Source organism: Epinephelus lanceolatus, chromosome 10 (genome assembly GCF_041903045.1).
Source record: "Epinephelus lanceolatus isolate andai-2023 chromosome 10, ASM4190304v1, whole genome shotgun sequence".
In the NCBI taxonomy this organism is placed as follows: domain Eukaryota; kingdom Metazoa; phylum Chordata; class Actinopteri; order Perciformes; family Serranidae; genus Epinephelus; species Epinephelus lanceolatus.
Window position 1 is genome coordinate 24,647,465 of NC_135743.1, and position 16,271 is coordinate 24,663,735.

Below are 16,271 nucleotides of genomic sequence, written 5' to 3' on the forward strand. Positions count from 1 at the left end.
CAGAAGTGCTGACCATAGAGGCTCTCAGCCATATTACAGGTGTGAAAGCCTAAGTGACTGGCTCCCAAAACTGCCCTGATGGGAGTAGGATTTTTTTTTTTTTCCAAATCACGGGCACAGGTTGGCACACCCTCCTGTTGTACTGGTGCCAAATGCAATAAACCACCTAAAAATGGATACAGTGGAAAGTTTACCCTTATAAGGATGGAAGCTTATAAAAACAAGGAGATGGAGAAAGAGAGTGAGTGAGGGGAAAGATTGTTTTCCACTCTGTCATGGAGGTGTCTAAACCGGACTCGTGCCCACATCCAGAAACACAGTGGTGACTGTTATCTGCTTGTACCAGGATTTAAAGCAGCAAAGGTGAGGCAGCGAACCATAGTCCGTTGCCTATGCAAACACACAGCCACTCCTCGCTCTCAGTGAGTTGCTGTTTGTCTTACTTTACTGTACCTCTTTGTGTTTTATCTCAAGTATCATTTCCCCATCTGTTTAAACCTCCATCTCTATCCCTGACCCTCCCATCATTTGTTTAGTCTTAACCTTGACGTTCCTTTGCTTCACTGTAAAAACACAATATTATCTTGCTGTAATTTAAAAGAAAAAAGCACTATGAAAGGTTAATATAGCTCTTATTTGCTCCTACAATTTGAATTGACTGTAATGCTTTCTCCACTTTCTCCCTGGGATACTTGATTTATTTTATTAATATATATGCTGAGATAAACAATTTCACAATTTCTTTTAAAGTTACATGACAAGGAGAAAAGTGGGTGCAGCAAAACAATGACATCATGCTCTGTATGCTTTGAGTGGACAGCACAGCGCCCACTGCATGCTGTCAGTTTCCCTCCCTCAGTCTTTTCGTGCAAGTGCCTGGTACCACCAAGGTCCTGCAGAAGCACCAGCCATTAAATTACAGCTGTGGTCTAAATCACACACACACACACACACACACACACACACACACAGGGGAGATGAAGGCATTCAGGTCTGTCAGCACCACTAGGGTGTGCAGCTGGACAAAGAAGGGGCATATGTATCCAAGACAAGTAGTGCAGGAGAGACTGGGATGGAACACAAAAGGCACAGGAGAGAGGTGAACCAAGCTGAACTGACCCGATACGAAATGGGAAAAACTAAATGGGAAAATGGGGGAAGAGTTGCTGCAATGGAACAGAACACCAACGGAGGGGAATGAAACAAACCAGAGAGGATGATATGAAACAGTACGGAAAAGAATAGAGCAGAGCGCAATCAGAACATATTGGCTGTGTCTAAACTTCCATATTAACATGCTATTTAGTGGACTGAAATAGTATGTGAGCCAAGTATGTCCAAAACTGTAGTATGAAACCAACAGCTCATTATCATCAATAACGCTTTTTAAATTTAAGTGCAAGTATGTAAAAAGTGCCTTCTTTAACTTGGCAATCTAACCCCATAACCAGGTTTAGATCTCCACCAATTATTGTTCTCCCTATTGCCTCGGATGTAATCAGTGTTACCAGTTTAGCCATTAGTTCTGGTCCCTGCTCTGGTGGGGTACATATGTCCAACAATGTTAATTCATTCTCTTCTATGCTATCTTTGAACTGAAATATATATCTCCTTTCCTTATGTGCCAGGATTTTTGCAGCATGAAATGGGATCAGCATTGCAAGTCCTCATTTTGTAGAGCCAAAGGATGAGGAAAATACTTACACAGCAGCAAGATGTTCTAGTTTTACATGTTCGTCTTTTGATAAATGGGTTTCTTGAAGAAACGTTATACCCCCTCCTTCCCTTTTTTAATTTTAATAGTATTTTTTCCCCTTTTAATAGGATTATTTAATCCATTTACATTAAGTGAGGTTACTTTGAGGTGTGCCATTATTAACTAGGCTATCTGTTTCTTGATTTCCTTTCCTGCTCACCACCTCATACCTCCCTGAACCAAATCCTGTACCGTACCAATACAGAGAAACCCCAAAAAAATTTGAGCTGAGCCGAGGTTGGTATGGATTAGCATGGTTACGTGTTTCCAACCGGCAAAGAGGCCTTCAGGAAGTGATGTGGCTATCACAGCTCAGTGTATCTGGATAGATACATGCTACTATTAGCTACATATTGAGTGCATAGTGAATAGCATGTGATGTCGGACACAGCAAATATATCGAGGACGAACCGAACAGAATGGGATGGAACCAAGTGGAGTTCGACGAAACAAAACTGCAGAGAGCAGGAAACAAGGGAAAGGAGCAGTACGGAGCAGAAATTGAAGAAAAGTGAACGTAAGGGCAAAATGGACCTGTGCAGAAAAACTCTACAAAACGAAATGAAAACGAAAACAACAGCAACAGAACATCTTGTTTTTGTACATTATCAAACTTGTAGTCCACGCAGAGAAGTAAGCGGTGGTTTGGTTAGGAGCACATACAGAAGTGAAACACAGATATGACTTTCTTTCTGTTTATCAAACTGAGCATTAAATGTCTTTTGTGTTAAAACCACTACTGCTGCCCTGGCTATGTGATTTTCTGATAAGAGGCCAAAGAAGCCAAAGCAAGCACTTGAAATGAAATCTCATGAATGCCTCTACGAGTGTTTTACATACTTCTACATGCACACTATTGCATGCGATTTCTTCAGCATTTGCACAAAAATATTTTGAAAACTTTTGTATCTCATAATGAATCTCACGTCAGCATGGAGTCCTCATTTTCTTAAATAACATACTTTCTGAAAAAGCAACCCAACCTAGTTACCATGACTCCAGTGAAGAGACAAACCGCCTTGCCACAGCTGGTAGTGGGCGCTACATCCCCGTAGCCCACTGTGAGGAAGGTGATGGCTATGAGCCACATAGCTGTGTCCATGTGACCTGTTGCTGCTTGGGTCTTTCTGCAGAGAGGAGAAAGCAGGAGTGAGACTGTGTCATAACAGAATGTGTTAGGTGTATTCTTATAGACTGTAATTATGGGCAAAGACAAAAGTCCTGGCCACATGCTTAACATAAAACCTATCCATAATTAACTCTTGCATAAGCCCAACCCTGGTAAATCTAAACAGTCATAACCATCTTCAACTTCTGTGGGCATAACCATGTTTAACTTAAACATAACCTGTTTTAATCGGATGCTTGTGACATTTAATTTTAGTCTGTAATTTAATAGTTTCCATGGAGGTTTTCTTGAAATGACTGTTAAGGAGGAGGAGGGTCAGAAGGACAGGTCTACTATCATGGGCATCGGTCAGAACGCATCAGCCTCGAAATTCTTTTCACACAAAGGTTTATTTTCCAAAACTCAAATAACAGCTAACATAAAGGGGGAGCAAACAGAGTGGTTTAGAATCCATGAGCACTGCCGCCCTGTGTGATGATGAAGAAAGACAAGTGAAATGGTGTTCAGGGTTTAAATCATTACCATCAGGTTAATGAGTAAACAAAAACTGAGGAAGCAATCAGTGCTGAGGATAAAGGAGGAAAGGAAGTGAGGTAAAGGAAGTATCAAAATAAGGGAAAATAGGAATCTTTACAACAATAACTATGTAATTCAGAAGATCTTATAGAGAAAATAGAGACAAAATTGTGAGACAGTCATTTAAGTTTAATTACTAGTGCTGAGTTTATAAGTAATTGAGATTGTCTGGCGACCTGTCCAGGGTGTACCCTGTACAGCCCAGTGTCAGCTGGGATAGGCTCAAACCCCCCCCGTGACCCCAAACAGGATAAGCAGTTACAGAAAATGAATGAATGCAAATGAGTGAATGTTGATTTCCATAGTTATTATTATGAAAGGTCTCTATTTAAACCAAATTAAATAGTTACTTAATACTTACTAATTCATTAATCTTAGAGGAAAACCTCATTCTCCCTAATCCTATGACCCTATGACCTAAGACTTCATTCTACTTAAAGTGATAGTTCAGGTTTTTGGACATGATGTTGTGTGAAACGCTGACCATCTGTAGCTCTGATGTGACGGTGTCACGACTGTCAACGAGCCTCCTGCTCTGAGAAATGGCTCGTAGCTTACCGGAGAAAAAGTAGTTCTGAAGATATAAGGGGGACACGTAACCAAAAGGTTTTAAGCTACAAAAAAGTATGCATGTGTTTTGTTAGACTATTTCAATAATTTTAAAACATCCCCGCATTACGTCAGACCTTGCTATCAATTGGGACTATTTTCTGGCCGGTATCACTCCGCCGTGCAGGCCCGCAAGACAGCACGGCCACAGAAATCAATGAGACAGTTCATCACCACGCCGTGCAGGTGCGCAGGATAGCAACGGCTAACGAAAACTTCATCGGCTGTTTCCAACAGAGAACCAGTAGGCTATTATTAGTGAGGAAGAATATGTACTAGCCCTATATATACCTACTACTACAGCGCAAACACCGGCTCAGGCTCACGACACACCCTGGTCAGCTGCTGTAGGTAAACAGAGGAATACCAAAATGGTGCGAACTTGTGATTTCCCCAGCTGTGGGAATAAAAACAAAGCCGGCTCCCAATTCCATCGGTTTCCTGTTACAGATGTAACCCGTAGGCAACTTTGGCTTGTGTCAATTGGGATGAACCTCGCTACCAAGCCGGCGAGGGTGAAGCAACTGCGCGTATGTCAGGCTCACTTCAGCTGCCCACAGATCCCGACGGACAACGGAAAACGCAATTTCCGCACTGTTGTGCCCAAAGAGAGATATATTACCTAATACCAGTCTATATAACGATGTCTGTAGCTGATTGTCTGTAAAACAAAATGTTTGACTGAACTAATAGCCTGTTGTGTTGTGGAGAGTACATTATATGCGGCCTCGTTTTACCGTCGACATTTAGCTTATTATATTAGGCTAACTGCTAAATCCATGACATGAGTAATCAATCACATAGAAATGTGAATTCATATGTGATTACGACCAGTCTCTGCTTTGTTCCGGTGGTGGGTTAGCCAAAGTTGCCTACGGGTTACATCTGTAACAGGAAACCGATGGAATTGGGAGCCAGCTATGTTTTTATTCCCACAGCTGGGGAAATCACAAGTTCGCACCATTTTGGTATTCCTCTGTTTACCTACAGCAGCTGACCAGGATGTGTCGTGAGCCTGAGCCGGTGTTTGCGCTGTAGTAGTAGGTATATATAGGGCTAGTACATATTCTTCCTCACTAATAATAGCCTACTGGTTCTCTGTTGGAAACAGCCGATGAAGTTTTCGTTAGCCGTTGCTATCCTGCGCACCTGCACGGCGTGGTGATGAACTGTCTCATTGATTTCTGTTGCCGTGCTGTCTTGCGGGCCTGCACGGCGGAGTGATACTGGCCAGAAAATAGTCCCAATTGATAGCAAGGTCTGACGTAATGCGGGGATGTTTTAAAATTATTGAAATAGTCTAACAAAACACATGCATACTTTTTTGTAGCTTAAAACCTTTTGGTTAGGTGTCCCCCTTATATCTTCAGAACTACTTTTTCTCCGGTAAGCTACCAGCGATTTCTCAGAGCAGGAGGCTCGTTGAGAGTAGTGACACCGTCACATCAGAGCTACAGATGGTCAGCGTTTCACACAACTTCATGTCCAAAAACCTGAACTATCACTTTAACTTAGACCTGTTGTCCTTGTTCGTGGACACTTTTTTGTGCCATCTAGTGGTAGTAAGAGCACAATACACTAATCCATGTAAAAACAAGATGGCAGCCATCTCTGCCAAGTCAGTCTGCAGCCGATCCCGACACAAAAGTGGACAAGGTCCAAAACCTGATCACATTTTATGGTTAAAACCTGTTTATTTTTGTTTGTAGTTTGATACGGCAACAAATTTGACCAATTTGAGCAACAGCAACAAGCTAAGACAGTGTTAATTAAGAAGTAGCTAACTCAAATAGCTAGGAAAAATTAAAAATGCACGCAAACAAAATTTGGGTCTCAGCAGGATATAGGAGTGGGTGGCACAGATCAATTTATATATACATTTTCTATCCCAGTATATGTAATTTTATGTTGCAATATCAATACCGTATATGTCTTGATATATTAAGTTTTCTGAAAACTTTCCACAAACAGTTATGGAAAAAAATAACTAGATGCAATGGGAAAAATTGATAAATCAAGGTGCTGTATAACATTGATCCAAAAATGTTTTTAAAAAATCCAATTTTGCTAATAACAGTCCCTTCTTCTTTGCAGGACAACAGTTCCCACAATGGCCTGATACAACCAAAGACATCAAAGCGATAACTATTACAAAGAGACAAAATCCTGACGTTATTCCACTTGCAATACCCAATTATTATCATCAGTGTATCTTGATTGTATATTTTGTATATTATTTTGTATTGATTTGTTTGTCTGTACAGGCCAGTGTTGAGGAGGGGCGGCATGGGCTACGATGTTGTGTTTCTTGTTGCTTGTTTGTTCTAAAACAAAAATCTATATATTTATTTGTTGTCTATATCATGACATTGCCCCACCCGATCCATATGTTGAATGATCCCCATAGACAATTTTCTTTTTTTGCAAGTTAAACTGACCCACTGTTACACTGGCTTAAGCACTAGCAATTAGTTGGAATAAAGTAACTGAGAGTGTACTGACTGATTCATTCCCATTCCCAGTGATCAATTCTTTATAGTAAGCACTAAGGTACATCGTCCTAATGTTCTTATGATTACAGTGACATCTAACTTTATGTCTCAGATACAGCAATAAATGACACATTTCCTGTGTACAATGAGTCCTCTGAGTTTGATAAAGGCGTGGTCTGTTAATCAAACTGTCTTATCAGTGCTGGTGCTTTACAGTACTTAGGAAGTCAGGAGGTGGGTACCAGTGTAAACTTGTAAAACATCATGAAGCACAAGTCCAATGTACACTCGCAGAAACCACACAAAGAGGCCATACAGTGTGTGAGCGTCTCCTGGATTTTCCTAATCAACCTGGTTGGTGTAACAGCTCAGTGTTAAAGGTTTGGTGGTCTTATCAGCTATCAGTCAAAAGTTCTTTTATTACTTTTGACAAATCAAAACATACAAAGACTGAGATGTGAGACTGAAGGCTCATTCTCCCATTAGGGTTCAAATGAACATATGACCTCACACTGTTCAAACAGCCAAACAGACTGCGGAGGATAAAGCTGACGTTAAGATGGCTCACACTGAAGAGCAATTTGTCAGAGTAACGACATAGAATTTGATGACTATCAAATGGACATCCAGTCTGAATAGGAAAGTCAAATTGACCATCAAGGTTTGAGAAGGAATGTTAAACTATCAGACATTTAGATTTTTTAATGGGCATGTGTGTGACGGGGAGTGGAGCTGTAGTGTGTGTGCGTGTGTAGGCAGCTATAAAAAGAATTTTAAAAAAAAACAAAAACATAAGAACACTCGAAACTTTATTCATTATTGAAGGTAGCCCACAGTTTACTTTGTAAATAATTGTTTATTCTATTTTTATGAGTATTTCAAAATACCTTTTTTATCAACCCTCAGAGATCAAGATTTGAAAAGCTCTATTCACTATTTGGCACAAAAGCCTCTGATAACTCAAAACCTGACAAAGTTTCCTATTGAAAGATAAATAAAACCTTAGTTTGCTCACCTAATTTGATTCTCCTTTGATTTGTTGGGAAAAAAAGGTGCCCTTGGCAGTCACATATTTGCTTAATCTGCGATATGTGAGTGTAGTTAAAGTTCACTCTCATGAATGACGTAAAGAATGTTAGCTTTAACATTAATGGCTAATGGTGATCATTGTGCCATTCCTTCGCTGTTACTTATCCAGTCAATATTTGTTGAGGAGGAACAGCTCTGTTATAAAACCAGACACAATAAAAAGATTATACTTTGTCAAAGGAAAATTACTTCAGCAGGCTGGTGGGATTTTACTTTGAGCTTTAACACACAAATTCAGTTAATTGCATTGTTCTGAAGCAAAAATATATCCATGCTGTATGTTGGAAAAAAATGTGCTAATGAGAGAAATGGTTTGACATTATAAAAACACACACATTTGATTTTTTTGGCAAGCGTTAGGTGAAAAGATTGATACTGCGCTTATAATTGTACACTGACTATGAAGCCACAAACAACAGAAAGTTAGCTTAGCTTAGCACAAAGACTGGAAGTACCGTAAAACTTTAATTAGTGGCCCAGGCTATTATTTGCTTAAATCACTGAACTAAACAGGCCTCTATATGGGACAGGCCTTTAATTTCTTTCACACAAACTGTTGCTCAGTAAAGATGGGAAACACGATCAAATTGTTTATGTGAACCAGTATGACTGACTTTTATAAAAATTAGGCTTTGAATAATAATATCAATTATGTGTTATGTTGTGACACTTGTTTCACGGCACTCAGCATACAGACATTTTACAGACACTTTACCTGCTAAAACAATACTCATGACTTGGATTCATTTTCAAGTAAAACACTTTTAAGTCTTTTGATTGGTGGACCTTACGGACTAATGGAATATAAATAACTTACCGAAACATATATTTTGACTTTATGACCGCTTCAGATGAAGGGAGTCACCACTTGATTCTTTATCATGAAGGTAAATCTGGATGAATTATGGTCTCCTCTGGTGCTCATGGTTTAAGAAAAATGAAATAAACTGAGCTAAGGATGTGTAGCATCTCCATTTTGACAAAAGTTTTAACATTTATATTTGTATGTGTGATCTAAACAGCTAACTAACGTTAGCTCAAGCGGGTCGTCAACAATCCGGTTTTATGCAAAAAACTTCTATAAAGATGAACTGTTTGGCAACCAGACCAGGCTTCTAATTGAGACAGGCCTTTATTTCTCAAAATGTGTAGCTACTTTAGGCTAGTAAAGGGGACTGAGCATCTAATCAGGACTGGGCTTTTAATCGAAGTTTACGGTAGGTGAAAACAGGTAGGCTGACTCTGAAAATCTTTCTGCCAGCACCTCTATAGTCTCCACGAAGGCACATAAACAGCCCTTAAAACCACAATGTCTTTTCTTTTTGTAACCAGGCTCCCAGGAAAGCAGCTCAGCCTTGCTTCCAATTTTTTTTACAGTGGCCACTCACAGTATTACAGCAAGGAAAATCCCTTGTAGCCCTTCAAGCATTTTCCTCACACACTAAGAAACGTCTGTAAAACCACTGACAGGACACCTCAAACTGCAAACAAGGTCAATTATGACTCTTTTTATTGTTATTTTGTTTTTAAACATGGAGGTTTTGTTGAGAAAAAGTTTTGTAAAAATCTGTGATGTTATCAAAGTCAGTGCACTTAGCGGGAACTAGCAGGAGAAACAATACTGTGTATGTTTAGTGGGCCATATATCGCAAACCAAAACTGCTTTTGATGTATTCACTAGGTGAGCAGTTTCATTGGACTGAATAGGTGCCATCTTGGGTTTGATATCTTGTTTTTATTATACATCTATGAGTTTAACTTTGGATGCCTGCTTCATGCTAAGCTAATCATCTGCTGACTGTAGCTTCATAGTTAGCGTACAAAAACAAGAATGGTGTCAGTCATCTTCATCATGTTCTTACTTGAGTGCTGTTAATTGTATCAGTTCATGAATATGAGTAAATTTCAGGGTAGACTGTTTATCAAATACTTTTCCATTTAAAATAATTCCTATTTTTGCTGGATGTCCCCACACAGTCAGTCTTCAAGGTTGGTGCAAGAGCTTATGTGTCTCCCAATTCAAAAAAATATATTGTACTTTCCAATGTTTAGTAGAAAACATACATCATACCATTTTTGCCAGTACTTTGTAACTTTACACATATACAGTTCTCTTCCCTACCTTTCACACAGAGTGAGCATCCAGGAAGCAGTGATCCAGAAGAAGCTGATGAAGACCAGCAACGTGCGTGCCGGGTATTTGTTCATCAGTATCTTGAGTACAAAGCGGAAGGTGAAGTTGATGTTGTTGAGGGAGCCGATGCTCCTGTAGGAGGCGCTCAGCAGGACTTTGCTGTGCAGCAGGATGGCTCTGTGCACCCAGTACAAGCGGAGGAACATCAGCACTGAAAGCAGCAGCTCCAAGTTCATCATGTCCTTGGAAACACAAAGCGAAGCTGAGGAAGAGGAATTGGTATGGATGCCCACCTCCCAGTATGTGCCAACAGGATGGATGACACAGACCGACAGCTCCAGAATGATCACAAGAACCCTCTGGCTGGTCATGGCAATGCACCAGTCTACCTGGTTGTGGTCAATGATGAACAGCTGAAAGATGGAGGAGGACAGTAAAGAAAGAAGTTTGGTTTCCATCCAAATGCAGTGCAAACTTTAACCAAATTTTTTAGAAAATCTGCAAAAGAAAATGTGAATTTATGAAATATCATTATGTAAGATAATCAGAAAGTGGCACTAATTGTCCAGTCATGTGTCATAATATCAGTGTTTCTCAACCTTTTTTATGTCAAGGACCCCTAAAATGATACACATTTAGGCCCTGACACACCAAGCCGACAGACCGTTGTCAGTCAATGTCAATCTGTCACCTCATCTTTGCAGTGTATCCTGCACCACTGGTCCCCATTGGCTCTTGTTGGCCCAGGTCAGCCCTTGTCGGCTTGTTTTCAGCCGATTCATCATGTTAAATGAGTGAATAAAATCACTCTGATTGGCCCTTCAACTCTGAGCACAAGAAGAGATATGGAAGTGAGGAAAGTAAACAATCACCTAAAGTCAAGAGGGAGTGAGACCAAAGCAAACTTGTTACATTAAGATTATTTTTCTTCAGCCATTGAGCTTTTTGGAGCTCTTTGTGTTACTGCTCACTGGCGTACCATAAATTTGCTCTGTTCTTTCAACATTGGATTGTGTTGTTAATGTGCTAACTGGCTAACTAGTATCATGACGGTTTCCCTTTTTGAATGACGAATACAGACCACTGCAGTCTGCTGGTGCAGAAAGTTTTTTCCACTCACACAGGCACTGAATGTACGTGCTGGTTAACGGCTGTAGTCTTTGCGACGTGTTCATGTGCAACTCGTTGTCTAAGACACGGGTAACATGAGGGGACACAACAGTTGGCTTTTGTGGCCGCTAGTTGTTTGTTGTCAGTTCGGTGTGTCTGGGCCTTCGGGTCACGATCTCCAATTCGCTTTGGGGACCTCAATTTGAAAAGATTTTGGGTGTTAGATATGATTAAGACCAGAATTCTTTAGTTGCCAATGAGAGTTAAGGAGATAACCATGGAGGAAGTGAAACCTGTGCTCAGAATAGTCACTCTTATGACTCTTACTCACAGTGGGCTCACTTTTATTGTAAATTAGATAGTGAAAATAAATCATTCCCCATTTTTCAGGGGATCCCCTAGAACTCCCTTAAAGACCCCGGGTGGAGAACCACTGCATTATTCCACTGCAGAAGAAGAGCACTAGTCAAACCTAGGAAAACAAAGGATGTATAGCATTGGAGAGGTAGACAGAATCTTACACACAACATCTGATAACTCCAGTCACTGTGTCACACAAGATAATCTCATTATGTGGCACACAAGGATATGCATATTTGAGTGTATGTGTGCTCTGCATCTCAAGCTAAAAACAAAGATAAGATAAAAGCAAACACACATGTATCTAAAGGTCTGTGATAAGAGAAATGTTGTATAAGCCTCCAAAGATATGAGGCCACAGAAATCTGGGAGAAAAACTTGTTTACTGGTTTGTATGAGTTTTTCATATGTGAGGAATGTGTTCATCCCCTTAATATATAGCTTTTCTGTGTCTCAGTTTGTTCAAGAAAATAAAGTAAAAGTCAAGTTTCTCTTCTCCTTGTGCCACTGATTGAAGCATCTTAATGTTGTTGGCTTGACTTTGTCATTTCTGACACCCAGGATTTAAAGCGACATCAGGCACCCCAAACACCCTCTCTGTGTTAGTCTCCACCCTGAACCTGCCCTTCCTTATCTTGTCTTCACACTTGCATGGACCTCATGTATATCAGACACACATGACTTGCAACCAAACTGAAAACACTGTAGGTGAGAGCATAAACCCAGCAGCCTGACCGAAAACCTCTCTGCACTTGTTGTTCATTCTGCATTTTATTGAATACGCATGCTGTGAATGTGCATGAGGGCAAATGAAAGAATGTTTACTCTGTCTAATTTCAACCAAATCCCTTCATGTATATTGAATTCACACACAACGGCAGCGAGCCACATGGATTGGAAAAATAGCGCAGCTGCAACATTGTGCATGCCTGTGTGGGCTGAAGTTTTTCGTCCAGGGTTTTTTACGCACACAGCAAATATAGCACAGATAATCAGTGTTGAGGCTACCATCAGTGGACCGAGAGCTCCTTCTAAAACGATTGCCCTCAAGTATCTCGAGCAAAGTATCATTCTCGCCAAGATAATTTGGAACAAACATTTACTGGTATGAAAAGTGATGCACAAAATATGGCAAGTCCAGCCCTGGAGATCAGCAACGCACACACACACAGGCTCTCACTCGGGCACAGACCACATCTCAATAAGGGCGTCCAAACTGTTGGAAACAAAGGGGGAAAGGCAAACTCACCCTGATGTCCTTATAATGGAAAGCTATGATGAGGATCAGGAGACACCCAGTGGACAGGCTGATGGAACAGTTGACGAATAAGGCAATGTTTGAGCCCTGGGAAGGAAATGGAGACAAGGGAGATAAGGCATAAAGATTTGATTTCTTTCCATTAATGTTCTCCATCATCAAAGTTTTATCAAGGCTGTTAAACTGAACAGTTTCCTCCGCTCACTGTGGTGATGACAGGGGTGGAAAGAGTAAAAGGTAATCTTACCCATTAAGATTACCTAAATGACTGAAACAAAAGTTCAAAACAGACAGTGAGTTGGTCACATATGATCAAAGTGGCCACCTGATTGACCTTTACGGTACAAAGCTTGTCCCATGGGGCATGTCCTATACAAATACATTATGTATTTACATATTGCACAGTTAGTTAACCAAACATTTGGTCCATTAAAGTTAAAAAGCAACCAAACAAACAAAAAAAAACCAAGATCTTCACACATTCCAGGACCACATATACAACAAACAATACAAAAACATTACATTATATACATATCCAAATAATTTCGAGCATTTAATGTGTTTTATGTGCAAAAATTGAAACACAATGTGCAGTGAATAACAAAAGAAGGAAAATAAATGCAAACTTCATTACGGTACAGAGCTTCTTCCAGGCTCTCGCCACGTAACTAAAGCTAACTTAAACCTTTCACAGGTGAAAAGTCAACTCAGTCTTTGTCTCAAAGAAGCATAAACTTTGTTACCTTATTTCAATATGTACCCTCAGAGCTGTGTATCACGTAACCCAAAATGCACCTCTAAACAACAGTGAAAACATCACACCATGATGAAGAAATCAACATTTTGCACTTCTTTCCTCACAATTTAGAATGGCTGTTTCCCCCGAGACAGTGTGGACAAATCGACGAACAAGAGTTTCTAGACAGCAAGAGGGATTTGATCTCTGACCAGCTTCCCACCTGAGAACAATTGTGGTTTTGCATCTGCACTATCCAGAAATCCCAGTCAGTGCGCAACCTTAACTGACTTTAGTACGTGTAATTATTTCAGAGTGCAGTCATGAAAATTGTGGTTGGATATTAAAAGTAATGATTGTGCAAATATAAGGATTTTCTTCCTCTTACATGACTGTAAAATAACTCTTGAGGTTTTGTTTGCTGTGCTATTTGCGACAGTTTATCAACTAAACCAGTGGTTCTTAACCAGGGGTCCTTCAAGGAGTGCAGGGGGTCCCCAGAAAAAAAGGGCAATACTTTTCTGTCAATATTTAATTCACAATAGAAGTGAGCTCAGTGTGAGTAAGGGTCACTTCCTCCATGGTTATCTCCTAAACTAGAGTTTACAACTGTAGAATTCAGGTCTTAATCATAACAACCCAAGTCTTTTCAGATGAAGGTCCCTGAAGCAAAGTCTCATCAAATGGGGGCCTGTGATCTCATGTGCGTCAATGTGCATTTTGTTTCCATGAAACAAAAAAGGTTGAGAACCACTGGATTAAACACTCATCAATTAAGTGTAAAGATGATAGGTTAATCCATAATGAAAAGAACAGTTAGTTGCATCCTCCATGGTGGATCAAATGGTATGCATATTATTCATTACATACATATTACATTTATGAAAAATGTACTTTTTAATTAGAAAATGTACCTCTGTTGTACTTTTAGTGCACTTTCCACAATGAATAATCAATCCCTCTCCAATCTGCAACACCATTAAAAGTGTGTTAACCATCTTTTCTTCACAATAAAAGTTTTGTCAGGGATTTCCTTTCCATAAAAGATGACTCAGAACTCATTTAAATGGAACATCCTGCTGATTGTGTTATAACAGCGTAACTGTAGGCTACTCTGTAAATCTTGCCTTTCCAAACGCAGCTTCATTATACATTTACAGTACTTGGGCCTAATGAAAGTGGAAGTACTGATTCTGTAATGTACTGCGTAAAGGTACATAAAAGCCACTCAATTAGAGTAACAACAGCGCTTGTAATTAAATACTTTCCAATCCAGAGAACTGACAGCTGGAGACACAAACAAATTAAGAACCAAGCATATGCTTCTGCCACCTTTGTCTCGGCAGGTTAAAGAGCACCTATACCCTTCATCCATACACCTCAGTGCAGCTAATATAACGTCAATGGAAGTTTTTAACGGGAAGTGCAGTTTAATGTGGTTTACAGTAAAAAAGATAATTACAAACTTTCAAACTTGAGGAAACTTGAGCGTGTAGGTGGTGTGGTGTGACGTCCGTTGGCAAGGTACGACGTTTTCCACAGCTCCTCCCGTAGCATCCACATCACCTCTGTATTTCATCCAGGGCTAATTAGAAGACCAAAAGTTCAACAATTCACCACATTCCATGACAGAGAGTTCAACAGCATGCTCCTTGCCGAGTTTCTAAAACTGGTTTTGTACCATTTTCATGTAGGTCATTTCAAGCCCGGTGAAGCTAATCTGGGTTAACCTTACCATGGATTGTTTCTCACAGTTTTGGACGAACATCGAGCCACCATTACCAAGACGGGCCACCCAAGTCACAGCACAATAATTAAAAATAAAACACTGAATCCAGTGCGAAGAAGGTGGTCTGGTTTCCGTGAACTGCAATAAATAAATACTTGCTGAAGAAATACTGCATACATCTGATTTAAGTTTTCTAATTTGGTTTGTTAGTTGGGGAGCTTTCACTAGCTTTCATGTAGATTCTTATGCTGTAGGTCACTAATAGGACTAGAGATATAATGTAATAAACTTAAGGACAGGCTTACAATATTGAATATTATACTGGTGCAGTTGGACAGTCACAGGAAAGGACACAGCACATTTGAAGGTTTAGTTAATGCAATAATTTTTTGAAGTGGGCTTGTATGAGGTACTTTAGAAGATGGTGGCCAGTGTGTAGCAGTTTGGAAAAGCAGACAGGAGTACTGACACAGAAGCTAAGCAATGCACTGCTGTGTATGTGGGGCAGCAGCAAAACCAAGTGGCAACCTCTGAAGCCGGAAAATGAAGCCAAGGTAAAAGTGCCAAAAACTGCACTTAGTAGAGGCTGGCTCCAAAAGCCAGTCAATTACTATATATCCCAATGTTAAAATGCCCAGTGTGGTGATTGTTGGTGTCCTGGGACGTCTTCTTTCAAAATACACTTAAGTTTTCACAGGAAATTTACCGTTTCCATACTGTCTCTTTCAAAATAAATGCACTACATCAGTATAACAATGCGAATTGACTTTTTTTTCCCTCCAACAGCTAATGCAAGTGGTTGGGTTTACGCAACAAAGTCACATGGTTAGGTTTAGGAAAAAAGAACAGGGTTTGGCCTTATATCTTACAGGACAAGAACACTGCTCTCCTGGGTGAAAGTCAGTGTTTGTCGTTCTTGTCCAGCTGCATTTCTGCCTGACAACCGTTAACCAGTCATGCCTCATACTGACGTTAAAGGACAGCTCTTTTCGTCAGTGTCTAACGCCACAAGTCACTGCCCAAGCGCCGGATTTCGCCGACTTCAGATTGAGACCAGGTTGTCAATATCTTAACTTGATAAAGACCTTTATCAGGTGGTCCTTTTTTAGGTGGCTGAAATATGTTTTGCTGCTGTCCCTGTCCACATCAGTACATTTCTTAGCCTCCATTACTCCTGTCTACTTCTCCAAACTGGGGGCACACCGACCGCTGTTTTCTGAAGATGATACACTACGATTGATAAGAACCTCATACAACCCCACTCTAAAAATTCAGAACTATCCCTTTGATACC

General features: G+C 40.2%; 1 protein-coding gene across 1 annotated transcript in view; it reads right to left on the bottom strand.

The window, feature by feature from the left end:
* kcnn4 (potassium intermediate/small conductance calcium-activated channel, subfamily N, member 4) overlaps positions 1 to 16,271 on the bottom strand; it is a 28,334-nt gene that overhangs the window by 8,075 nt on the left and 3,988 nt on the right. Inside the window, exons 2-4 of the mRNA XM_078171847.1 lie at positions 12,505 to 12,600; positions 9,774 to 10,198; positions 2,748 to 2,883 (exon numbers count right to left, since the gene is read on the bottom strand). Coding sequence (XP_078027973.1) covers positions 2,748 to 2,883; positions 9,774 to 10,198; positions 12,505 to 12,600 — 657 coding nt within the window. The remainder of the gene's footprint in view (positions 1 to 2,747; positions 2,884 to 9,773; positions 10,199 to 12,504; positions 12,601 to 16,271) is intronic.